The sequence below is a fragment of the Lagopus muta genome, chromosome 2 (genome assembly GCF_023343835.1).
Source record: "Lagopus muta isolate bLagMut1 chromosome 2, bLagMut1 primary, whole genome shotgun sequence".
NCBI classification, from domain to species: domain Eukaryota; kingdom Metazoa; phylum Chordata; class Aves; order Galliformes; family Phasianidae; genus Lagopus; species Lagopus muta.
This window is the reverse complement of record NC_064434.1, coordinates 15,073,766-15,101,683: the sequence shown is the minus strand read 5'-3', so window position 1 is coordinate 15,101,683 and position 27,918 is coordinate 15,073,766. Positions and strand designations below refer to the sequence as shown.

General features: G+C 40.5%; 1 protein-coding gene across 1 annotated transcript in view; it reads right to left on the bottom strand.

The window, feature by feature from the left end:
• The window catches only part of MBOAT2 (membrane bound O-acyltransferase domain containing 2), a 90,633-nt gene that overhangs the window by 26,055 nt on the left and 36,660 nt on the right, over positions 1 to 27,918 (bottom strand). Inside the window, exons 4-5 of the mRNA XM_048935813.1 lie at positions 8,032 to 8,127; positions 4,861 to 4,916 (exon numbers count right to left, since the gene is read on the bottom strand). Coding sequence (XP_048791770.1) covers positions 4,861 to 4,916; positions 8,032 to 8,127 — 152 coding nt within the window. The remainder of the gene's footprint in view (positions 1 to 4,860; positions 4,917 to 8,031; positions 8,128 to 27,918) is intronic.

The window sequence follows — 27,918 nt, the reverse complement described above, 5'->3', positions numbered from 1 at the left end:
AAGTCTTAGGAGCTGAGAAATACAATGTAATTCCATAAAACTTTAATGGCATGTAGAGTAATTAAAGTGATTCGGTAGCAGCTACAATAGCTACGCTGTCACTAACACGAGAGGGAGCACTTTAAGAAAGGATGTACAAAATATAGACCAAGAGGCAACTGACAGAGAGAAGTTCTAAGACTCCTGAAGAAAGCATTGCAGTTAAAATTAACCAATCAAAACAACAACAACAAATAAAGAAACACCATACCACCACAGCATTCCTGCTGAATATGGGAGGTGTTTGCCTTTGAGAAAAGGAGAAGGCAAAGCATCAAGTTAACTGAAAATCAAGATGGAATGTTTGCATCAATCTAAGCATGAAGCATTCCTCAATACTTTTGCAGCATTACGTTATCTGAGCACAGCTAATAAAGCCAGCACTGCTATCAGAATAGCAGGCACTGCAATTTGGATGGGATTGCTCATGAGATGTGAATGAACATGAAATTTGCCTTTTTTTCTTTCAAATTACTTTGCTTAATAACCACCCCAAGTGTGTGGTGCACTGCTTTGACAGTAAGAAGGTGATAGCAAAAGATAATTAAGACCACTGCAACTAACACAGTAACATGTAAGTTTCTCCAGTATTACTTTTCTTCTTCCTTATCTCTTTTTCCTGTGTGTTTCATCCACTCATTAAGATATCATCTCCTGAGGGACCACATGGAACAAAGAATATACTTCCACAATTTTGGGAAGAAAATAAACTTTAATAGCCAATTTGCAAAACTACAACACTATACAGTAGTACAGCAGCAATATGAGGAGAAACAGCATCTAACAATCCTCCTGTTGTCCTCATATGCAGCTGCTGGAGCAAAATAAATGTGGGAGACCCAAAACACTGCTGTAAGACTAGCACATAACTATATCTCTTGATGCATGATTGAAAAAGAAAAGGCAGAGCTTAAAAAAATTCAAACAAAATAAAACAGAAATACCTTATCAGCTGCCTATTCAGTGTACTCTTTTTAGCTCTCACAGTAAATGCAGTGCTGTAACAGATCAGTATCAATGTCTGCTCTATTGCTTTTAAAAATGGAGGGCGCCAGATCCATCAGGACATAATAATTACAGAAAAGCAAGCTGTGTTCCTGAAACAGTGCACTTAAGCATCAGCAACTACAGAGTTGAAAACCAAGGCATGAGTGATAGCAGAAGGGTGTCTAAAGGAACAGCAAAGTTTGTTTTCTGGTGGTCAGAAAGCACGTGAGAGATAAGCCTCCAGGAGCCAAGAAGCTGACAGAAGAGCATTATGCTTCTGGTTTCTTACCTGTGTCCAGCCAGTTTTCTGGACAAATGCAACACAGCAATATGGAGGAAATTTGGAAGAATTACATCTGCCTTACTATACGACTATTACATATAAGAAGTGACTGTTTATGGCTTTTGTTTTTTTAATCTTCAATTTAGTTTGAGTTAGAGAAATGAGGTTGGAAGAAGCCATGAACATGTTTGCCCATTTAAATAGCAAATATCCAGCCTAATATTCCCAGATTTTGGTGACCAAATCTCTTGGTGCTTTAAAAATAAGTATGTTGTGAGCTCCAGAACTTCCTTGGGTTATGAATGTGAACAATTGAAGAGACTCTTTGTTTAAGACTCATTAAGCACTGGCGTTAAAAACAAGCTGTCAAAGCACATAGAGGTCAGTGAGATTAGATGTTGATACGGGTCCTTCCTTCCTGTAAAGATCTCCCAGCTCCTGCAGAATTGTAGTAAAATGGGTGATACTCATCTGCAGGTATGTGGGTTGTGAGCAAAAGAGGGGGAGCTCCATGTGTGTGATGGCATCCTCCAGCCCAAGCTGGTCTGTCATTGTTAGGCTGGGACTGAGTCCTGCTGCACCCTAGCTCCTCTGAGGAGGAGTTTGGAAAGCAAGGGGGTCCACTCAGAACCTCATGACTCAACAAAAAGGGCTTCTGGATGATTTCCTTTGATCCTGTCCTCTATGCAGAGAAAGTGTACCTTGCCATCAAAGCTTGTTAAACAGCTATCTTACTTATCATTAAACTTTGTTAAACCAACTTCTATCAAAAAAATATATTGTTGCCATCTCAAAATGGAAGAGTTAAGCAGTGATTGTATCTTTCTCCTTTGATCAACTTTTTGCACCTTGTAATTGCAAAAACTTCTCTATTTAACAGCATCTTCTAGCTGGAAAATTCTCATGCAAGTAGAATTCTTCATTTTTAGCTTTCTTAAACTAACTGCAGCCAATCAGCCTATTTCTGGAATAGCTGCAGTGCACCTTTCCTTCTCCAAAACATGCCAGTTTTAAATTCCATGAAGAGGTACTTTATTCAGAAAAGTTCCTTTTTCTATCCCTTTAACTCTGTCAGCAGCCTAACATTACACAAATAAATCTAAATCTTGCCACAAAGAATGAATATGGACAAAAGCAGTCTCTGAACTTTTCTCTCTCTGAACAAAAACTTCTCTGCCTTTAAAATATGTGTGATAGTCAGCAAGAAATACAAATATAACATACTATTTAATTTTGTTAGCGTTCATTTAAGTAGCAGGAACATGTAAGAAGACAAGAATTACCAAGGGCTTATCTTTAAAACACAAAAGGCACAGACTAAATTTATGTAGGTGTAAATTTCTGACCCATGCAACCTTCTGAAAAGCTAGCATTACAGATCAAACCCAAATTGTTCCTACAAAACTTGCATACAATTTTCCTCTTGTAAAAGTCCACAATAAATGCACAGAGTTGTAACTTCCAGAACTATTTATTTACAGAAGTGCTGGTGTTCAACTTGGGATCAAGGATATTCACTAAGAGCAGACAGAGTCTTTATTATGCACTGTGAGTGAGTGCCCTTACACCCAATTCTTTCCAGGATCTTCAGATGTAATACTGAAACCAGCTGAGCACAGTGAGCAGGCTGCCAGGAAAAGATCAAGTGCAGGAGACTTGCCTTTACCACAAAACCAACCTAACCACAGCTACAGCCCTGACATGTACTAAGATCTTCCAATGCAGCAACGTGTCTGATTTTTTATTTTCATTACTTTTCCTTAGATATACTGGTAGAAATCAAGGAGAGGGCAAAAAAACCCAGAAAGTAATTGGTGATGAATTCAGCCAAGCTGAGGTGTCTAAAGGCTCAGAGTGCCATTAATTAATCTGTACAGTGATTTTCAACATTACCTCCTCGTTAAGCCATACGTCTCTTAAAATATTTTCCAGTGGAAGCAAGGATCTTTGTATAGTGAACAAAAGCCCATTGGCAGCAGGCTTCTTTTCATTGTTTTCTCTTGACAGATCCCTTGCAGGCTGTGCATGCTTAAAAATCATTGATTTAATACAACCTCAGTCTCCCTTGTACATGTTTTTTAATCATCTCCTGAGATAAGACTCAAAGATGCTCCTGAATTTACACTGGTCTCATCATGCTGCCACTGTGCTCTTAGCTGTGATCATCCAACTCATGAACTCTGATAACTGCAAATGCAACCAGAGAGAGAGCTTTCCACTGTACTCTCACAAGCTGACAGAGATTCTAAAGGATCTCTGATGTGGAGTCAGTAGGGAAAAAAATTTCATGATAGATACACAGAATTCAACTTATCTCAAACAAATTCAGACTTCAAATAATCTGGACTTTCTAGTAAAATACAGGTGGTATGTGTTAATTTAAGGACACCTCAGAACAGAAAGGACATTGAAGGGCTTGGAGAATATGCTCTGCAAGGAGAGACTGAAGGAACTGGGGCTGATAAGCTGGGGAAAAGGAGGCTGAGGGGAAACCTTATTGATCTCTCCCAGTATCTGAAAGGTGCTTACAGCAAGAGTGGGGCTGGTCTCTTCTCACTGGTGACAGGACGAGGGGAAATGGCCATAAGTTGTGCCAGGGTAAGTTTAGATTGGATATCAGGAAAAACTTCTTTACAGAAAGGGTTGTTAAGCACTGGAATAGGCTCCCCAGGGAGGTGGTTGAGTCACATCCCTGGATGTGTTTAAAAACCGTTTGGATGTGGTGCTCAGGGACATGACTTAGCGGAGGGTCGTGAGAGTTAGGGTAGTACGGTTAGGTCATGGTTGGACTTGATGATCTTTAAGGTCTTTTCCAACCTGAGCAATTCTATGATTCTATGATTCTAAGTAGGTAAAAAAATCTTGTGCAGTTCATAGTTAAAGAACAAAGCTGACTAAATGAAACATTTGTTTCAAGACCATCAGAAACACTCCCATGCTTGCCCTATAGCTCAACTCCACTACTTGTGCAGGTATCTGGAAATCTGGAATAGCTCATTCCTTTAGCAAAATAATAGGAGGAAGCATTCACTTTTGATAATAGAATTATTACTGATTCAGAATAAGCTGTTTCCTCTAACCTGGGCACTCTGTACTCTGATTATAGCTTGCAAAACTAATACTTGCAAATATGTTTTCTCTGAAGTTTGACATCAGCTTTTTCACCATTTTAGATATCAGCTAAACCTATCTAGCATTGCTCATTCATTTTCATTCATTCAAGAATTCATACAAGAAGTGCTTTCCAGGCTTTTCATATCTGTGAACGTTACAGCCTGCAGGCTTCTCTAGGCTTACCAGAATTCAAACAATTAACAGCAGCACTAAAGCCTGTACACACATAGAATTTATGTTGTTTAAAGCAACAGGTGCTCAGCAACTGAGATCACAGTGTACTGCTACCACCAATCTCTCAACAACAGTGACCTCTGAGTTTTGAAATTATTTGGCTAATGCTCAGAATCTACAGCCCAGCACAAGAATGTCAACTGGATTTAGAAAAAAAAAAGGAAAAAAAAAGGAAAATTTAAGACAGCTTAAAGAAATCTTACCATCATGAATCTCAAATGCCAAACTAGTGATCTTCTGTGTAATTATCATCATTGGACTGTTACAAGAAAGGAAGAAAGAACAGTTTAGAAAAAAAATCAGATTTTCTTTGACATGTAAACATCAAGGAAAATGTTATACAAATAGCCAGGTTAATTACTCTCTAGTGGAAGACTTCCAATACAAGGTATGTTTTCGGAGCTCAAAACATGACACCATTTTCAAGCCATGAAAATAATTTACTCCTTAGATACTGTATTTGATAAACCATGCCTTTCATTGCTGCAGTAGGTCCCACAAACACAGCCAGTGCTCCACATTTACTTTCTAATAGCACTGTTTATTTTCTTTTCTCTTAGTGGGAAGAGTGAGGGAAAAAGGGCAGTATGAACAACTATATGCATTATGAATTACAGGAGCAGTAAACAAAGGACAATAAGAATACCAAAGTTGAGCAGCAGCATTACTTATGTAGATACTCAGAGCATTTTTCACTATTTCTACTAACAGCTGGACCTATGCTTAATTTTTCCATCTACAATTATTATGTGCTTCAAGTAAACATAAGTGTTAAAACTAAAACCTAGCACAATTATGCTGACTCCAATGGAATTCAGTTCGTATTGAATTTCCTACATTTTATTGGATCATAAACTGTCCAAGAGATTCTTGACTGGGTATGTAACTCAGCTTTAACTGCTCTGGAAAGCAGAAAAGTTCACTAAGAAATGGTACCATCTCCACTGTACCTAAGTTTCCAACTGATGTAAACCTCAGCACTTCTAACCCCTAACAGGGGTAGGGAAGACTAAAGCATAAAATGAGCATAACCAGAATTCAGAAACCAGTTCTTAAATATATTTTATTTGCTTAGTAGTACGTGAGCTGGAAACACAATAACAAAAACAGAGAAAAATGATCACCCTGCAGCCATCAAGTCCTCCTCTACTGACAAGCCTCATCCCAGATGGTTCAGCCTGCCAAATGATATTTTTTACATTTCAGGTTATTTCAAAGCACAATGTATTTTCAGTTCTCAAATGCAATCAGGGAAAAACTAACCCCCTGTATTGCCAGCGTCCCCAAAAATCCTGTTATCAAGGCTTGAGTGACAGGGGAGGATCAACAAGGAAAAAAATAAATGAGAACAGACATTGTGGAATATTCTCTCTAGTCTCTTTTCAGCATCTGAGCTGAAGAGTCGCCTGGTGCTGTCACAGATCTCCAGCTGATTCTGAACAAAACAGGTTTTCCTTCTGTAAATGGATATGTGAATGGATGGAGCCCAGGAGAAGCTCAGACAGACCTTACAGTAATTCTGGCTGACACATGTCATTGTTATCATAGCAGCTATTGATATTTTTTCTTTCTGAAATGGATCTTCCAGTACCTTCAGAGATGTGACTGAGGAGCAACAGTCTGGAGACTAAAAGAGGAAGAGCCCTTTCTGGAACAGTGTGGCAGAATATCAGTTTTCATTTCCCTTGTAGCTACTGGCAGAAGGGCAAGGAAGCTGTGGAAGGCTTGTAGGCAGCTGGGGTCCGTTAGTACTGAAGCCAGAATCACAATGGCACCTCCAACACGAGGTCAAATTTCATTGGCAGATTGTCTGGGCTTGGACACTTCAGATGGGCAAGATGGGTTACGAGAAATATCTAAATTCATTCAAAGCTCTTTCAAGGCTGACCTCTGTATGAAGCTGTGCCAGCTTCTTTGGTACCAAGAAAGAACTGCTGGTGCTGGGATTCACCAGCTGGTTAGGGCATCTTTGTTAATTTTGAGTTCAACCTCTTTCTCTGCAAATAGGGAAAACTGAGGGAAAATAGTCTCTTTCAGTTCAAATTGCAGCATGCAGTTCTCCTGTTTTGGAAACAAGTGCTGTCTCAGGTCTCAAGGGAGCAGATGCAGTTTATGCCGGAGATTTAACACAATATGCATACACCAAGCTTGCAGGCATGAAAGGGTCGTTTGAACAGAGCAGCTCTATCCAGAGCACAGACTTCATGAAGCTCTGGACACGTTTAGACCTGGCAGAAATCGGAGCTAACATCAAAGACAGCTGCTATCAGAGCAATACAGTCACATTTGAAGAACGGTGTGCTCAGGCTACTATTAATAGTTTTAGGTCAGTAACAGGCAAATACAATTACATTGCTTCCCAAGTGAGCTCAGAGCTTTGGTTGATGCAAGGCTGTACCGTTTGGTCCTTAAGTGATCTGTAAAGGACAGCATTTGGATCATGATTCCACTCTTAATGGTGAAATTCAGTTCAGCATCTGTAAATCTAGCTTTGTGCATCTGTATGCATATATCTTTGTTACAATCTCTCATTATAGTCAGCAGAAATCTAGACAAGACAGTCAGGGGCAAGTGATCCAGTTCACATCAAGGTAGACACTCATGGAGGATCAGCTGAAGTTCCCTCCAGGCTCTGCTGTCTGCACTGGTTAGATCTGCTCTGATGAGAACAGGAAGGATGAACTTAACTGTAAAAGCTACAGGCTTCAGCCTACAAGGTAGTTTTTGGGGCTCTTACCAATGAAGACTGAGAAGTGACAAGGCAAACACAACTCTGCTACACAGTACAGTAATACTGAACTACAAACACCAATGCCATTCCCACTATTCCTGAGAAGTATTTAATGCTTCTGGTGTTGCTGTTTTTAAACAGACTTGCACACACACCTCTTTTTTTTTTCCCCCAAAATGCTCCTTTAGATCAAAGGCCTACCAGGAGCAAACAGTCATAGGAAATGATGTGCTTCGTTTCTGTCTGTAGTACTGACAAGAATCACCAATATTTTTCATTTTTGCCTCACCTTTTTTATTATATTTTGCTCACATATGGCTCCAACCAAATATAGATTAAGCTCCTCATATAAAAAGAGAACATAAACAGGCATAGCTTTCTAGTTCTAAGGGTGCCTCTCTCCTTGGCCTTTCCTTTCTGGAACACATAGAATAAAACCCACAAGAGAGAAAAGCTAAAAGCTAAATCCCTTAAAACATTCAGATTTAACTCATAGCATGGCATCAGGTTACAGACATATACAAGTATGTAAGGCACAATTCAGCTTTCATCACATTGCCGTGGGTGGGAAAGGAAAAAATAAACAACAAAGATGCAGCATCACACAGGAAGATAAGATGGAGAGATTTTTTTTTGTCCTTACCCAGAAAAGTCAGCAGAATACTGTCCATAATCAAAGATATAGACTCTAGTAATTTGGCACACAGTGAGGTATCCCAAAGCAAAAACAAAGCAATACCTGACAGGGGTAAAAAACAAAAAGCATTTTAATTAAAAATGTTTCTCCACCGAGTCAGCAATTTTAATTAGACTTTAATTCTCAGTAATTTCAAGTGAGTATTTCACAATTTGCACGTGTCAGTACCCCTCCATTCTGACTTCTTCTGTAAGTTTTATTCTACAGAACCATGAAGATTTTTTTCCAAGCATACAGTACTAAATTACAACTGCTATCACCATTATCTTATTTACTGACATGAACGAGACTTGGCATTTGTAATGCAAATGCTGCTGTGAAGAACAGAAGTTCTGTAAAATGAATCTATTATTTTTAGTTCAAAGTGAATTTTTGACTGTACCAGTATGCGAATTTGGCAAATTAAGCAAATTATACATTGAACAACGTCTCCATTGATTGTTCTCCTATACGTTGTACCACAGACACTGGAAAAGAATATTAATTTTCAAATATACCCATTAAAACACATCTGATTGAAAAGGGAACCGTATGAGTTTACGCCTCCTGTTAAAGCTGATCCTTGCAAGTATAAAAAATACACACAAAGGCAACTTTTGTAAGTATTAAAAATTTAATTTCACATATCATTTTAAGGTCAGGGTCTTTTTCCTCCTATTAGTAAGAGGTAAAATGCTGACTATTTCCACACAGATCACGAAGCATTCACGATAATGAAATCAAGCACACCAGTCTGATCCCTACAGCAGACTATGCTGTACAATCAAAATCCAGTTAAACTGCAAATTTTCTTGTATCACATGGAAAATGAGAGCTCGGACTGTATGAAGGTGACACAGTGAGGGGCACTCCAGGAGGAGTCTGGGACACGCTTTTCCTTTCTTTCTCAAACTAATATTTTAGCACAAGTGTTTACATAATGAAGTCTGAAGTCTTAGAAACTATTCTTCAAGCTGAAAGTGATGCCTGTTTTTGCCATAAAAAACACTTGCAGGTTCACCTTTAAGAATTGCGCTCGATTTAAACTACACCATATTTTCAGATGTCCAGCTTTCAGGACAGAGAACCATTTCCGACCTCACATGCCGTGCATCAGAAGCGGTGTAAATCCACGTTTGCTTGCTTGTTTAAAGCTTTAGGTTGCCTGCTGTAGCAATAAATAGCATTTTTCTGTTTTCATCCATTTTAATAATCCAGAAACAATACCATATTGAGTGGCTGAATGGCACAAAAATGTGCATAATAGAAATGCAACAAAATTAAGCAACAATTGATTCCTTATACTACTGAACTATTTCAGCAAGGAAAAAAGTTGACACAGTTAAGAAGTGGACCACAGATATCAGGAGCATTATACACTGCACAACAAGTCAAGTAACTTCTTCTTGAGATACTGTAAGAAAAGCTGCTTCCTCTTCCTGATAGAAATTGCACAGGTTTCACATGAGTGATGGATGACTGGTCTGCCCACTCAGATGTAACTCCCAGCCATTTCATTAGCTAAAATTCAACATGATTTTCAGTGTTACCAGCCTTTGTTGTTGTTGTTGTTGTTGTTGTTTTTTTTTTTAAGGTTTACTGACTAAATAATCCCCAACAAAAATAACAGAATGTTTTGGGTTGGAACCCACCCAAAGATACTACACAAAATAAATAAATATAAATAAAACAAGAACAATTTAAATATTGTTGTTTTCTCTAAGAAAATCTCATTTTCTCCTCAATGGCAACATGACATATTTACTAACAGCAGTCTATTCACTGTATATTGCCTAAAACAAACAGAATTTCACACATGACACCAACTGCAGCTTTCCCACCTCACAATGCCCACCACAGCAGCAGGGCTCACCACATAGGACAAGGAACCATGCCATACATGGTCCTATGATTCTGTGAGACATCAATGGGTTGGGCACATCCCATCAGACAAACAAAAACAGTCACCAGTATCTACCTCCGAATGTTTTACCTTGTAACACTTCTACACTACGTTCTTAACAAAACACGAAAACTTTCTTTTGCAGAAAAGCTGCAGTTGAAAAATTACTAAATCTTCATAATTCCACATCTCTAACCCCAGGTGTTTCACAAAATATGCCCAGAAGTGGGCTGACAATATCTGTAGCGAAAACAAATAGTTTAAACCAAGTTGCAGTCAGAGAATCATAGAAGGCTTGAGTTGGAGGAGACTCACAGCCCACCCGCCCAACCCCTGCCATGGGCTGGCTGCCCCCCACCACCTCAGGCTGCCCAGGGCCCACCCAACCTGGCTTTGAGCAGCCGCAGGGATGGGGCACCCACAGCTCTCTGGGCAGCTGTGCCAGGGCCTCACCCCCTCTGAGTGAGGGTGCTGAGGCAGACTGAGGCAATGATGCTACTCGTTTATGGAATACTAAAACATACAAGACAGTGTTATGGTTACTTGCGGTTGGCTATGGTATTGCTTAAATGCCTTGCAACTTCAATTACAAACTAACCTTCTGCAATAAAATGAACTGTCTTGGCAAACAACTAAAGAGCAGTGGGTATTGTATACTTGAATTTCAGCAACGCTTTGGACATTGCCCCCCATTAAGATTCTCACAGAGAAGCTGTTGACGTATGTGCTGGAAGAGCAGACAGTGAGGTGGATGGAAAACTGGCTGAATGGTTGCACCCAGAGTTGTGGTCAGTGATGCAAAGTCTGGCTGGAGGCCAGCAGTGAAGGAAATGGAACCATACTGACCCAAGGGTCTTTATTGGGTCCAGTCCTGTTCGACAACTTCATAACTAACCCGGGTGATGTGGCAGTACCCTCAGCATGTCTGCTGATGGCACAAAACAGGAGAAATAAGTGATAGGTCAGGGAGTCGTGCTGCCATCCAGAGAGACCTGGTCAGGCTTCTTAGATTTGTTTCTTTTTTTGTTTCAGCACTGCAAGTTTGCACATGCTCTACAAGTAAGCGTAAAGGTCTTCAGTAATAGCTTAAAGGTCAATACACACGCAAAGATACAAAATTTGATGCTTCATTAAGTGAAACCTACTGTTTCAAAATCATATTTGCCTTATGAGCAAGTGAGAGATACAATCTGACATTGCCAAGGCAAAGCTTGTTGTTGATGTTCAAGAAGGATTATCACAAGCTGCCATGTGGCAGGCCATTGAGTCCACGTGAGTAACAAAACAACACTATATACTTTTCAAAGACATAGCAACAGCCAAGTGCCACCTGAAGTGATTTGAAAGAAAACTAGGGTGGTTTCTGGACTGAAATATAGATGTTTTTACTGCTAGCAATGATAATAAAATAAATGACATGAAACGTATGGCAAGGCTTGGAAAACAAGTGACCAAAGTAAATATAATCGATTCCCTAAAAGGTTATTACACAGATAAAAATTAAAATCAGCATCAGTTCACTGTAGAACCACAGCAGTATGACAGATCAGGCAGTGCTTCCAAAAGCACTAGATAGATGTCCCCTAAAAACAGCCAACAAAACAAAAGCAAAGAGAAACACTCTAAAATCCACAGAACTGTTGCTTTCGCTTTAGTTATGCATTTTGAAAACACCTCCAGTCTTATAATGTATAATTTGCTGTTATTTTATAATGGGATTTTAGCTAAATATTAACTTCAGAGTATTTCTAAAATATTTTATCTTTATCTTATCACTGAAGAACTAAATATTTGCAGGTACTAAATCTAGAAGATTCTTGCTTCCTAAAAATAACAGAATCTGGTCATTATTATAATAGAACAAACTAAACAGAATTATGAACATTTAATTTTTTTAAAGGAAAAAAAAAGGAAAAAAATCCATAATAATAAGTGAATTACCTGGTGTCCCTAAATTGGGAAAGGGGACAGCAATGACAATCCCCTTTCTCCTGCCTCCCAGAAAGAAGGAAACAGAAGTTACCATTATATACAGCTTTAAATGGAAGTCCAAATTTATGCCCAGGATTTACAAGAAGTCTGTTAGGTTACACAAACATAACCACGTTGTTATAACCATTCACAGTTGGTCTGCATAGGAAAATAAAACTCATAAGCTGCGATCAAAGCCCAGGTGTTATGTTCTCTGAGCACCCATGAAGGCTTAGAACTATGAGGGACATCTGCCTATAGTGAACCTGGTTAACAAATACAGGTGTAAATCTTCCAGCAGTCCACAAATTCTGCTCTCATTCCAGAGCCTTCTGGCTACAAGCGCCTGGGCTTCTCTCCTCTTTTTCTCTGGATCTTCATCTGATTCATTTTCAAGTTTTTCTAAATATAACAGACAAGGTAAGGTTGATAAGATGGATAAAACAAAGTGATACAACTCAAAAGAAAAGCAAATGAGGTATCAGGGATATTTTAGCCCCACTGAATGAAAACACCTGAAATCCAGCCATGTCAGCCAGGGTTGTCAGGCAGCTCAGTCACTATTAATTATAGAAAGGAGCATCAAAGCCATGTGTTGAGGAACAGTATGCACATGTGATCATCTCACAGCAACAAAACCCAAACCTATTGCAGCTTTTATTTTAAGAAGAAACAAGTATTTACAAGTATTTAATCGTTTTGACAACGCATCAGACAACACCCTGCAGTGGATGGGACAGACATCCTTCCTATCATCTCTAAAGGTGAAAATGCCAATCCTTACAAAAACGACAGCAGGAGCACAAATGGCTCCTTGCCTTGAGGAGAAACACAAACATCTATCAGACCCAGCACCTGCTATGCCTACCGATTCCCTAAACAAAACCAAACCTAGCTTTATTTAGCTGCTGACCAAAGTGTCACCCAGCTGACTACCTGAAATAGATGTTAGCCAGTGTTAGCCACCACTGCCAACATGGCAGGACTTCTTCAAAAAAAACCTCCCCATAGACCTGAAAAACAAGTAAAGCTTTGTAGAACTCAACCATGTGAAGTTGTACCTGACTACCACAGCATTAACTACAGGCTGTATGCGAATGCAGTGTTACCCAGGGCTGCATTTTCTCCTCTGGTACAAAAGCTGGTGGTTTTCAAAAAGCCGCGTTAATCTTCCACCTATCCCTGCTGTTAGGTGAAAAATGGTCTGACTGCAGAATTACAGAAGTCACTCCCTTTGCTCAAGAGCTGCCACAAGCAAGTTGCAATATGGTTAGTATTACAAGTTACAATATGTTCAGTAAGACAAACTGACCTGTAATTCATGTTGTATGGTATATAATTAATCAGCACAAAGGCATTCATTTAGAATTTGTTTAGAACTAATTCACAGGATCTTTGTCAAAAAGACCTTCCTTCATCTATCAACAGATGCAAACGAGCCAGGCATGTCTGGAAGACATTGCAATAATGAAGTAGCAGAAAGCAGAACAGATTGTCTGAAACATTTAACTTCAGCTTTAAAGCTAAAAACCCAACAAAAGCAACAACAAAAAAACACCAACAGCCCCTGTCACACTAGAAAACAGGTTATAAACAAACAAGACTAAACATACCACTAGGAAGCAGGGCTTTTCTTGTATCAAGCTGCCATTTTATGTTTTAATTCACTACTATTTTGAACTCTGAAAGGACTAAAAAAATTAGTAAAATAATCAAAGTTGTTTTGTTGTTTTTTCACATAGGTTCTAACATTTCATATTAAATATAATTTATTCTATATATTATCATGTGTTTTACTACACATAGAAAACAGCAAACAAGCTCTCTGTCCAAGTGGTACTCTGCAGAAGATGCTGATCAAGAGGATTTCTATTCTAATTTTGCTAAAAATTAAATGCAGAGTTCTCTCTTATTAGCAAATACATTGTTCTACAACATTTCTTGTCTTATCTACTGCTGTCGTTGTTAACATTAATAAATTTTTTTTTTAATGTGCATATATGCACAAGTCTACCTATAGGTGAGTGTATGTGTCTATATATAGATATAAGAAGCCAAAAACCATCCTACATGTCCGTATTTATGCATATATATATATGCACATACATACAGGCTTCTTTTACATCAAAAGGAATTTCCTTTGGTTTCCAAACGACTCCATGAAATTCAATATATACAGTTTGCATTGCTAAATTAAATAGACTTCCAAAGCATCGTTTCTGCCAATGCAGAATACCTCCTAAAGCTCAGCCCTTTACAGTCCCTCCTCTTGATCATCCCCCCAAGCACAGCAGAGCCAACAAAATAATACTTCTCACCATCACTGCTTGTCTAGTTCAGTGCAAGGTGATCTAATTTTGTTTTTACAGGCAAACCCTTTTAATCCAGTCTTAAATTCATTCCACATGATAACCTCACTATTCTGCCCACCACATCATCACCAACAAAGAAAGAGCTAAAGGTCTCATCCAAGCAGCAGGGCTGTTCAGCTCTAAGTCTCCGTCCAGGTCAGTGTTCCTCCCCAGAAGTGGCTGAAGGGAGGTGCTCACACAAGCACACAGAGTCTACTTCCCAAAGTTCTGAGGCTCAAACCATCAGCACCTTAAAGGCCTGGAATCAAATACTACCGAATACACATATTTAATGTATCTGTATTACTATTTACACATATTTAATAGCCTTCTTTGTTTTTTTCTTCTCAAGACATCCCCCTGTCTTTATCACCCTCACTCTCTTCACCAATTCCAAGTTTTCAGCATAACTACATAAAAATTAGCACACAAAACAAAAAGAAGATGCTAAAGCTTCAGCAGCTTTGTGTTGTGCCTCCACAGCAAGATCCCTGTGACCCTCAAAGACTTTGGTTTGCTGGCTAAAAAACAGCAGTAACATCCACAGATTAATTCCAGAGCTCTGTACACGCCGATCAGTCACAGTCCCAGACTAACAACACACATCAGCTGATTGTATTTGCATAACCAGGGGCAGGAGTTGCATTTTTGTTTGATTTTACACTTCTGAGGGACTCATCTTCTAAATAAAATATTTGGTCGAGTACCTAACATACCTATCTCTATTTGCACAAAATCCAGCAAAAATAGGAGCAATGACCTTGGCAAAGCCACCCTTTGGGAGCTGCTGTAACTCTTCTGTTATTTTAGGCTCTTCCCATGCAGTGGAAGGACAACAGCATAGTACGTTACGTTGCTAGAAGAAAGTTAAGTAAACCAATCAGCACAAGGCACTTTTTCACTATAAAGGTTTAACTTTCAGTCAAGCTCCACTCCTTCCAATACAGGATGAGAAAACATAGACTTTAAACGTGTAGCTACAGTTTCAAAAGGCAGATATGACCCCAGTGTCATATGCCCACATTCCAGCCCTCTGCTGAAAGCTGCTGCCGGGGTTGGCTGGTTCCATTTGCTTCCACCAATGTGAAAACCACTAAGAAATAAATTCTCACCACTAGGGTCATAACAGAATAGTTATTAAATGTAGCTATATTAACTGCATTAATTCCAGCAAATATAATTAGTTTTCATTGCTCACACAGCAAAAGCCCACTTCATGCACTCACAACATAAAACATGTTTGTGAAACTTGAAAGGGAAAAACATCAAGCGAAAAGGTCCAAAGTGACAAAGCTAAACCTCTAATTCTGTAACCATCCACTCCAAGCCAATTCAAATACCGATTAGATTTAGCTTTGACTGTGTAACATTGCACAGGGTAAGCTAGCCTGCCCCAACATGCTGTTGTTACATCCACAAAAGATTCCTTATTTACACAATTCCTGATCAAACCGTACACCACTGGTGAACATCCGCTTTGAACACTGATCACAAAACCAGCCAGAGCCTTCAGAAAGTCACAGTCCTATCCACATACCAAGAAACTACTCTCTAGAATGTAATATCAATCCTTGTGACTCATGCACTAGTCAGTCTTCTCAGTACTTCAAAACGTGCTGGAAAAAAAACCTACAAAAAAATGAACAAAACTGCCTATGAGCCCAAGGCCACAGAAGGAAGAGCTCTTATCACCATGCTTCATTGATGAGCAACCAGGCCAACCCATCCTTCTTCATCTTCACTTGAAGGTTTGGGGTCTGATGGCCACACACGAGCTGACAACTCAACTCTTTGAAAGGGTAGATAACAGCAGGACAAGGGGAAACGGTTTTAAGTTGAGGGAGGGAAGATTTAGGTTGAATGTCAGGGGAAGTTCTTTACTATGAGAGTAGTGAAGTGCTGGAACAGGCTGCCCAGAGAGGTTGTGGATGCCCCATCCCTAGAGATGCTCAAGGCCAGATTGGATAGGGCCCTGGGCAGCCTGGTCTGGTATTAAATGTGGAGGTTGGTGACCCTACATGTTGCCGGGGGGTTGGGGATTCATGATGCTTGAGGTTCCTTCCAACCCTGGTCATTCTGTGATTCTGTGACACATGGGTGCAGCAACACTCCTACACAAGGCATGGCATAAGGGCTGGGCAGTCTCCAAAGCCATTTGCTTGGCCTTGCTGCCACAAAGGCGAGTTGGCTGGCTTGGCTGTGCTGCAAGGAGCACAGAGCTGACAGGCCCAGTGCAGGCCGTGCATCAGGCCCTCCTCTGTGGGCTGATCAGTGCCTGTACGGGATTTGTCCAGCCGGAGAGAAAGGTATCCAGGCCCACTGGCTTCCTGAGCAAGGACAGGCACAGAAAGCTATGGAAAACAAGGCTTTGTTAGCTCTGCTGAACCCAGAAGCATTTGGAATTTCTGGGATAGCTAGTTTTGTTTACTGCAGATTTGCTGTAGATGTCCCAGCTTGCCTCGAGTATTTTGATGTTTTGCTAGATAGTGGCAATTTAGTGGCTTGGTAAATCTCAAACCAAGCTAAATTAAACAATCACTCCATTTATAGCTACAGGCCATATTTCAAATGTGCCACTGATGACAAATACAGCCATAGACATCCTTGTCAAAAATGCATACTGAAATTTTGGTATTATTCACACGCTCTCAAATGTTATTTTCTCTGACTTTCTGACCTCTCCTCCTGCTCTCTCCAGATCTGGAATGCTCCAGGCTCTTGCACAAAGGAAAAGCATCACCCACAAGTGAAGTGTGTGGCGAGCACCTTCGCTGCTTCACCGGGATGGAGGAGACATGTTGTTCACTTCACTCTTCTGCACGTCTCCAAGGGAACATGGAACTTGGAAGGATGGGAATAGTAATAAACCTGTTTTATCAGACTCAGAGCTGAGAGATGGAGTCAGACCTATCCAAAATCCCCTATTAAACTGAGATGATCCAGGAGAGGTCATTCAAGTTCTCTCTCATCTGAAAAACCACAGTGTGTACTGTCATGTCATACCAACCCGTATTTCTGCAATTGCTTGAAGTATAACAGTAAACAATGCAGATAAGAGCACCAAGTTTGACCTTTACATTTTATAAAAAGCTGCTAACAGTTTGTTGCAGTTAAAAACAAGCATGAAGCAGAAAGCCTAACAACTAACATAACACAAGACATGTAAAGGCAAAGCTCCCTGACCTTGGAATCTCCCTTACAAGACACAGGTGAAGGAAGGAGATCCTTCACATATCTTCTCACAAAGATGAGCAGTCATAGCTCACAAATAAAACAGCTGCTCAATTCCAAACACTCCTAATTCTGGTGCTGGGAATTTCCATCTGTTCACCCATTTTTCTACACAGTATTTGCTTACCTATCTGATATTCCAGTATCACAGCATGCCAGTGATTTAATCCTTCCCCCCTCTCCCATGTGATACACAAGTAACATTCTCAAACATCAGGGATGTGTCTAGTGCCTTTATTTCTGCACATCAGCAGAAACCTATGGGTGGAAAACAGTCTCCTTTTAGGAAAGGGGCAGTCACATAAGTTCTGCAGAATATTTTTAAAGGAATACAGATGCTTTTCATAACACAGACAAAAATTGGTAAGAATACTATTTTAAAATGCAGTTCTACTATCCATAATGCCTTAACACCTGTAAACCAGAACTGCCAAAGCCAAAACATTTTGTAAGGCTACATAATTTTGTTTCAGCACATCATTAAGTTTGATGCAAGAACTTGGAGCAAATGCAACAGAACAAGTTCTCTGCTGGCAAAACCCACGAGGTCAATCATTAAACCCATTACCGCTGTAATCTCAGTACTTGGCATATATCACCTTGGATAGAGATAAGAGCGAGCTGTGGTTTTCATTCACCCACTCACCACTCCCCTCCAGCTTCCCACCCCTTTCAGACCCCATCCACACCCCCAAGTGCCTCAGCTGCCGTCCTTCCTGGCCGCAGAGCAGGGCAGATTCCCAGCTGTCTCATTCCCCCGGGCTGTGCTGCTGCCCCCACCTCCCTGCCTCCGGATACGAGCACCTGAGACAGAGGGCAACACAACACCACTGGGAGCGAGGGGAAGCTTTGCTCAGCCGTGAGGTGATGCCAGCTGGGATCTGTTCTCAGACAGCCAGGAGACATTCTGCACTCACATTAAGGATGGCAGCAGCTGTGAAGCACAGGGGATGCGATTTGCTGAGAAGGTGGTTGTACAGCCAGAAGCAGCGCACGGGGCAGCTTGCAGCTTAATAAACAACCTACATCCTGCAAGGTGGAATTCGCAAAAGGAAAGGCCGCAGAAGTCACATTTTGTTACAGCAACTGAATATTTGAGCAATTCGAGTACCACAGGGAAGCCAGCAGTTCATGACAATAAACCAACGTATCCAGAACACAGCTGAATTTTCTTTCCAACTGCGTATCAAAACAAAATGCCTTTTGTAGAAGTGCTCACCAGAGGGGATGGCGGCACTGTTTCTCACCTGAAGTCTCATTTCTTCAGGAAGGAAGGACACAGCCTTTGGTGTCACCCAGCTGCCCTTGTACCTGCAAAACCCACAGCTGATCTGACCCACACCACATCCACAGCTCTCCTCCTCTCTAGCGAGCAGTTTGCGTCATCTTGTGATCATGCACACACCTCAAATAATGCAGCATTAGGAATCAGTTGCTCTGAAAAACTCTCATTTACCAAAAATAAGGCCTAATAGAAATACCTGCATTGCTCTGGTGCTTTAACGCACCCTCAGCTCATCCCTTTGGATGATCTGCTTCACTTCAGTCTGCTTTTCTCACACCTCAGACCCCCAGGGCTAAGTTAAATCACCACAATCACACAACGGTTTCATCTTTTACAGCCTTTAATTAATGCATGGCAACATATATAAAGCATTCACACGATGCATCAGCTTTGCCACTGTCACAGTGCTTGTCACGTGCTCCAGCACAATCATATTTAGAGATCAAAGTCATCTATCTGTCTCCTACTCCCAGCCTGGAGAAAACCTGTCGCTAACTCCATTTTCTTTGCAAATGGTGAAGCCTAACACAGGTTACTCCTGAGAACAAGAGCGGCAATTTCCATTTTCATGCAGATTTCTTTTCTCCCACATGAAACATTATCAGCCATTTCCAAGACTGCATCCAAGCTATGCACGGAAACAGGAGACGCAATGGAAATGGCATGGCACGAAACCAAGCCTCAGCAGTAGTGAGACTTACATGTAAAGATTACTTGTGACATACAGTAGTCCTACTGTACACTAATAAGGACATATTTCAGAATCAGTGTCTGTAGACTGTGGCATGCAAGTATAGAAGGAACCCATTATGAAAAAGCCCTGCATTTATTGCATTGATTTTGGAACATTTTTCTCTCTTCCAGCTCCCAACGGGAAACTGAAAAGATTAATTACTCAGTGATGGTCAAAGTCATGGCACAATCACTCATGGAATCACCCAGATGTCAACCCCTGACAAACAAAAATTCTTCAAAGCGACATTTATAATCTCCAAGTTAGAAAGTAACTGTATTTTCATAACATATCTCTTATTATGTATACTGCATATATTTGCTGTTACATAAAATGCATATTTAGTTTCACTTGGTTACTGCCATGACCCTGTCTCCATACCGCTTGAACTTTGCCATATTTTCAGCCTAAACTCACTGCTAAACTGCTGTTCTCTGCTTTGTCATCTCCCAATTCTTCAGTAAAGGTGAGCTTCTAACGTGCTTCCAAATTTCCCTCCCTGCATGTCTGGAGATACCAAATTATCTCACAATTCAGTAAAATAGTAAATAAAAACCAGTTACTGCTTATTCCAGCCAATAGAGTCATATGACCTGTCCCTAGGAACATGCTGAACTAGCAGAAGCCAATAGCAGAAAATGTAACAGCAATATATGCTAGTGGAAGAGGCTCCGTTCCCATATAAATGCAGTGTTAGTGTCAATGCAAGGAGGATAAGGAACATCAGGTTGTTCACCAATTATCCTTTGAGATATGAAATCAAAAGCACAAATCCTTCACCCATGTGTCCCCTATATTAGTGCCATTTGCCTATTGCTCCTAATGAAGATATTCCATTACATTCCTGAATTATCCTATTTCCTAAAACCTCTTAACAATTTCTTGCCCTCAGCACTCACTAAGTGAGCTAACAATTTCTTTCCTACTCACTAACTAGCTGGGAAAATTCTCCCTACTATGAGTTTGCTCTGTTTTGGACAAGGAGTGATACGTCCAAACACAAAGAGCCGTTCTTCAGTAGAGATCAGTTATTTTTCTCAACACAAACATGGCATCCAAGCAAATGAACTTCTCACTCCCAAATCCTTTGCAATGCTGGTTTATCAGTGACAACATCTGCTGCTGCTAGCAAGACCGCCAGCAGGCTGCAGGTACCTACAAGGGAGGTATCTCACTATCTTTTGCCACCTTCAAGCTTCCTTTTTTGCAGTTGTTAAATTTTCATTTTAAAAATCCCTTCATTTACAGGTAACAAAAGAGCCACAAAACTCTAAAAATAAATTAATGCATTTTTAATCTGCAGGAACCAGACTGAGAAGAAAGTTTGATTTTTATTTTTCAAGACCGGTGCCAGTCTGAATTATGAAAGGGAAAACGTTGCTGTATTTCGACTATTAAAAGACATATTATCACTTAAAGGTTGCTGAACTTAGAGCCACAGACAAAAAGTAGTATGCATAAAATCATTTATACCTATTTATTCAAGCAGGAAATATACACTGTATCTGCATAGAAGCAATTTAGATAGTTCATAGCTCACTCAGCAGAAAGGCAGAACTAACAAGGGACGGAATGCAACTTGAGCAGCCTGGAAAGCCCATCACAGCCTTACTGTAAGACTGAACAGGTGACTTAAACCAAGATCCACAAATATAAGTGTTCCTATTTGTGAAGTTCTTTTTTGGCATTCAAATTCCCAGTGTATAAATCCACAGAAGCTTGGGATTTGGGAGCTAAATTTACAGAGCTATTTCAGTCCCTCTGACTGCCCCATCCATAAAACATGAATAGAAACACTTACCTAGCTCACAAGAGCATTCTGTGAGCAACAGCGTCAAAGATTACAATTTGCTGAACTGTTTTTGTATCATGTGAATGCTCAAACACTAAACTTAGCCACTCTACAAAACTAATTCTATCAGAAAACACGCATCATGGAGCCATGTACAAATTGCGTTCACGCTAATTGAAATCACTCGTTTTCAAATGGAATGAAATTCAGATCTCTTCCAAGCATGTTAGGCTCCACACTGTAACCCTTCAGCCTAAAAATAGACTGATTGTCAGCCAGAAATTCCGTATGCATCCAGAATCTCCTACACTGTGCTTGCCACGAATGTCAAGACTTTGAAAAATCGCATATGTTATAACAGTAAAGACAAACTAATCTGCAACACAAGCACACAGTGTGCTACCTCTGATTATTCATTGTTGCAAAGCCTCGCAGCGTCACTGCTGTTCAGCTTCCTTCTGTGATTTCATTGGAAAGCAAATCTGAGCAAAGGTTTCGGCTCAATGTGCGTGCCATGCTTTACACGCCTTAAAAACCAGCTCAACGCATCTGGGCTTTGTGACATTCATTAGTGACTCAGATTGAGGGAAAGTGGACCACGTCTTGTCAGAGAAGAGAATTTCGTACTGGTTTGACCTCTAAGATCCACAGAAGTCATTGCTTCTTTCTCCCATAAGCTGTTTCAACCAGCCAAACTCTATTCAAGTGAAATGGAAAGCAGTGTTTATGCTTCTACGTTTACCTCAGTTATTCATCAGTTCTAATGTTGTTTTCAAGAGGGAAATAACTTACAGTCTGCACTTTATATCCTCTCATTGCTTTACCAGGCATCCATATCCCTCCACTGAAGGATAAAATTTAATTATTATTCGCCAGGATTTTTATTTATTATACTTATTTCCTAGTACACTTGGAGTCTTCCTTCCACAGTGGTTTATAATGCTCCTGCTACTCGTAGTCTCTCTTCACTCATCTTTATTTGCTAGAACAGTTGAGAAAGTGCTCTGTAAAGACAGTGCAAGCTGAAAATATATTATACGTAGGTCTTTTTGTCATTTAGAAGAGAAAACTTAAATGGCATTAGCTGGGAAAAATGTCAAGATAGAATGCTTTTCAAACTTCTCCTAGCTGTTAGGGGACAAGTACTGTTTGCTGTGATGCTGTTTCACATACTGAATCATACCAAAGCAAAAATGAACTAGAAAGCAGCAAGAGGAAGAAAAATGTTGGTGGCAGTCTTGCAAGAAGAGCACAGAATTAGCAACAAGCCAACAGACTGCAGCACTCACATTTTGCTTAGGTGAGTTCAGCTGAACACCAGAACTCATACTTGCTCTGGAGATACGAAGACAGACGAGGAGTGAAAAAGGAAAAAACAAAACAAAACCAACTGCCAGACTTTGTCATGAGAAAAAGCACTCTACTTCAAGCTGCCTAAGATATAGCATCAGCTGTAAACTACAAGAAGGAGCTTGTCTTGTCACAATTTATAATGAATTAATTAATAGCAAAAGCATCTGCAGTTGTAAGCTTGTAAGTTGGTTTATAGAAGCATTCCCAGTCTATCTGAAGGCTCTGCCATGCTTGTTGAGTCAGACATCTCTACTCTAAACAAAAGCACATAAGCTGGCCTCCAGCTAGCAAATTAACACCAGCAACTGGCAAAAACCAGCAGTGCTCCCTTCAGTTATTTCTACCTTTCCAGCAAAGGCCCTGTGAGGGTACCATGAACATATTGGCACACCCAAGCTCACTATGGCCATGAGATACAGATGTGCTACGCCTCTGTAATGGCTTTTCTGCTGCAAATTACTTCAGTAATGAAGCAATGAAGCCCATGAGTGTATGGTGCAGAAAAAAGAAAAAAGCGAGAACACATCTGCCTTACGAGATGTGTGACTTGCAAGAAAAGAATAAAGGACAAAGATTTTATTCATGAGGAATAGTTATTCATCATGGCCCAAATTATCCTGGGCTCCTGCAAAGACTGCAAGACCACATTTAGTGAACAAGCTTCAGAGCAGCAGAGCCACTAAGAAGCCCACAGCTTCTCACTTTGTTAGCCTAAGGTACACTTTATGAAATGACAGTGACATGCATTAACTGCAATTAATTTTAATTCAAGGTGGGCAACAATACACTGGGCAGCTTTTGGTTCTCAAGGTCCACCTTCACCTTTCACAGATCTGCTAACTTGCTGATTATCAGCATGAAGGGGAGCAGCACAAGAGGGAGATGGTTATCCAGCACCAACAGGAACTGGAGCAGCCTGCTCCAACCCCATAGCTGAGCCTGCTGCAAGCAGGAAGCTGGATCAGAGACAATCAGCTTCCTTCCACCTGCATTAGGTAAGCATTCAGAGGCTCAAGTTAATTGCTAATTTTCTAAGACAAAACATGGTAAAGAAAACCAGTATTTTTTTTCCTAATCAAGTTTGCCATCTATTAATTAAGCAGCTGCATTCTGAGCATAAAATAGTTGGGCCTCATAGCCTTTTTGTTCCAAAACAAGTTAATTTTCCTCCAATTAAAATTATTCCTAACGCTTTAGGAGAAGAGATCACCAAAGCACGCAGGATGAGGCAGGCCTTACAGAAAAAAGTCATGCTGTAGGAATCAGTACAGCAACACAACTGAGATGTTGTCATATTGGATAAATGCACCAACACTTATCTTTTTGCACATACTTTTGTCTGTCCAGTACCTACACTATCAGCATATAGTAAATTACAAAACATTACTGTATTTATAGAAAAGTGTAAAAGCTCTGAGTTGAATATTTAAATACATGTTTCAAACAAGAGAATCTATTGCACTGTAAGCATTGCAGTTAAAGCTCGGGTTTCTCTCAATGCTATTTACTCCTGAAGACATACTTGCAACCTATGGATGCCCATATCAATGAGAGCAGATGCATCATCTCCATTTTCAGTATAGGTAGCAGAGATTGTGGAAAATTTCACATCTTTATTAAAAATACTGAAAATCCGTAAGGATGCTTTGAGAGAAATGCCTAGAGAAACTGTACGAGAGCAAATGATATATAGAGTCAAAAAGATCAATTCCCTCACTTTACAAACAGATGCTCCACCACTCACCATGATTTGCTGTAGAGAAACATCATTAAAAAAATATCTCCACATGTGCATGCCCCAAACCACTTAGTCTAAGAAGGACAGGAGTTAAACAAAGAACCCAGAGTTGGCCACAGCTTTAAATGATGTGTCTGGATCCCTTCCCCACAGGAAGCTTTCCAGAAGTTTGAAGCTAAACAAAAAACAACCCCTCCCCAAGCACTGCTAGAACAAAAACCAGAACCCGAAGTTTTACAGAGAAAAAAAAAATCTCAGAGCAACTGGGGCAGGCAGAACAAAGAGCTCATCTCTCCCTCTGTTCATTGTGTCCTTGGCAGAGCAGCCCGTGCTCCCAGCCAGCTCCACTGCTGTGAATGATGGCAGCCTCTGCTCCCTTACCCCGGTCTGTGGGAAGCTCTCTGCTTCCATCTGAGCCCTGGCTGCCCATTGCTGGCTCTATAGAAGCCCCCCAGCTGCCCCTTGCCCCACTGCAGCAGCATCTCATTGCCCCTATGCCCAAGGAAGCTCTCAAAAGGATAAAAGGATTCCCCCTCCTTACAAAAGATTCACCTGTTGTTGCCATAAAAGGAAGTACTAACCTGCAAAAAATGCGTCATAATGTTTGTTCACTGTAATTTATTTTGCTATTTTAGACAATTTTTGTTTTACATGAGGGATAAACCCAATGGTTCATTTAATTCAGTAATTCTTATCAGCACCAAGTAAACCAGAAGCTGTTTGGAGAACCACAAGGTAGAAAATAGCTGATCACAACACAAATATTGTGATCAAAGTGAAAGAAGATAAGGTCCATTAGGAAACCTTTTAAAAGGCAAAAATGGGCATATTAAGAAATAATGGCAGGAACAAAGCAACAAAATGTTCAGATTAGAATCAGTAAGTGCCATTACAGGAATCAGCCTTTCAGAGAAGACATTTTCTGACTCAACAAACGTGCTGCAAAAGCATCAAGTCTTGATTCTGAAAAACATTCAACTACAAAAAGTGTTTGGTTTTAATAATTGTGGGAAATGTATCTATGCTATATCTGAAACCAGGTAGCTAGAACTTCCTCTCCCTTATAAAAGTTCAGCCTGTGATCACGAAGATCTTCCAGCTGGAAGCCATTTTAGATTTCGATGCTTAGTGGTCCGCTATGTACTAAGATGAAGGTAAACCCTTACACCTTTTAGAAGTGAAATTTTAACAATTCAATTTTATATTATTTGTGAAAGAAAAACTGCCAAGCTGACTCTCCTATCCTGCTCATACACATCTCTATATGTAGCTCAAACTAGATATATAATTTATATTAAAGTGCTTACTACTTGAAAGTAATAAAAATAGCTGTTTTTAGAAGCAAGTCCCCCTACTGGACTGGGCAGAACTACTTCCATTTTCCCAGAAGCAATAAGAAGATCAAATCCAACTTCCCATTTCATATCCCCTTCCAGTCTCCTCCCCACTGCCCTACAATAGAAAAGCAATTTCTCGATAAACAACTTTAGGCAGCTTCTGATCTTATGCCCCTTTTAATTAACTCTCTTTTCAAGATAAACTCAAATATACTCCGATTCTTATCTGAGTTTTCTGTGCCTTTTGTTTGTTTTGTTTTTGAACTCTGAATACTCAACAGTTCTGCAGTACCTTTGTGAGATAAAGCGTTCAATCCCTGACACAGAGCTGTGTAGGATGGCAGCTCCCCTGTCCATGTTGGAACAGTGTAACGTCTTCTGTTGCTGTTCTCTGCTTCATACCTCATGCTTCCTGTAGATTATTTTATGAGGTTTCTCTTAGCTGTCTTCCATGACATACATGTCTCACTTCTAATTCCAAGGTAACTGTTTTATGAAGACTTGAGCAATCAACTACAATGCCTGCCTTTCCCATGTTGAACTAAGCCTGTCATTTTTCTCCATTTCCTGACTTCTAGTAGTTTGAAAGATCATCAAACTCTTCTTTTGTCTCAACAAAACACTTATCTGCAATTATCTGCCGCATCAGGCAGAGAGCACTGCCACCAGATCGAGAGGAGCGATCCCTCTCTGTGTGATTCTCTTCTACTCAGCACCAGCAAGCATTAAGTCCAGCAAAGGGCCACCACGACCATGAAGGGACTGCAGCAGCCGTCCTTGTGGGGAGGCTGAGGGAGCTGGGACTGGTCAGCCTGGAGAAGGAAAGGCTCAGAGGTGTTGCAGTTCGAGGGGATCCATCAACATTTACTAATACCAGAGGGGATGGTGCAGAGAGAACAGAGCCAGGCTCTGCCAGTGGTGCCAGGACAAGAGGCACAGGGCACAAACTGGCACACAAGAGGTTGCCACTGAGCACTAGAAGCACTTCTGTGCTATGTGACACAGGGTACCCAAAATCTGTGGGGTCACTTCCTTGGAGATCTCCAATAGCCCTGACGTGGTACTGGGCACTGCTCGGGGTGTCCCTGCTGGAACAGGGCTGGGTTGAATGGATCCCTGCCAACTTCAACCAGTCTATAATTCTGATTTTCAGTGTGTGATCTCAGATTATTGGTACCTTTAATTATGAATTGTAGAGTTGCTAAACTTTTATGCAGGTTCTTTATTTCTACTAGCTGCCTTTAGTAGAAATACTCAATCCACAGCAGTGCTATGCCTCTAACAGGCAAACACTTGATGCTTTCCACAAGGAATTGTTTTGATCAATTGCTCCTTCTACCCACAAGCAGAAAACCATCAAAAGAATAAAAATCAAATAACCAGTAAGCCACAAAGGCACTGCTGCCAATTGCAGAAAAAGAAATAAAGAATCAAAAGTAAGGTTCAAAGACCATGCTGACCACCTCTTTCTGTGACAGCAGCAGGGCCTGAGAGAACAGCATGGAGCTGCCAGGGATGGGCAGCTGGGGGTTAGGGACAGGCTGTGCACCAGAGGGCGGTGGGCATGGAACATGTGAGGCCTTCCCAACTGGGAAGTTCCATATTTCTTGGGAACTGGAAAAGAGGCAGAGGATGCTGATTTGATCTTTAGAAGTAGGGAAGGGACCTCAGAAAATCACAGACCCATAAACTCAATGTCAAATACTCGTGAGGGATTTTTTTCCTCATTCTGTATCTCTAAATACCCAGAACGTAATACACATTACACGGTTTAAACCTTGTCCAGAATGTCAAAACAGAACGTCCAGAACATCAAAATAGCCTATTTAATGACCTTGGTCAGACAGCTGTGACTAAAAAGACATGCTGCACCACTGCAAATACCCAAAGCTGATGACTGCCATGAACAAGCCATCCCAAGCAGCCCAGCCAGTGTGAGATACTACTGTGTACCCATAGGTAGATTGCATAAAAAAATGTTTTGGTGATATGACATCAAATCAGAAGGATGTATAAGATACGCATTTGAGTCAGGACAGAATCAAAACAACTGGTATCATTTATTAAGCATTTCTTTAACTGTAAGTAAACTGGTTAAACGTGCAGGTACCCAATAAGTAATACAAACTGCAAATACTTTCTCAGTTGGATCAGGAAAAA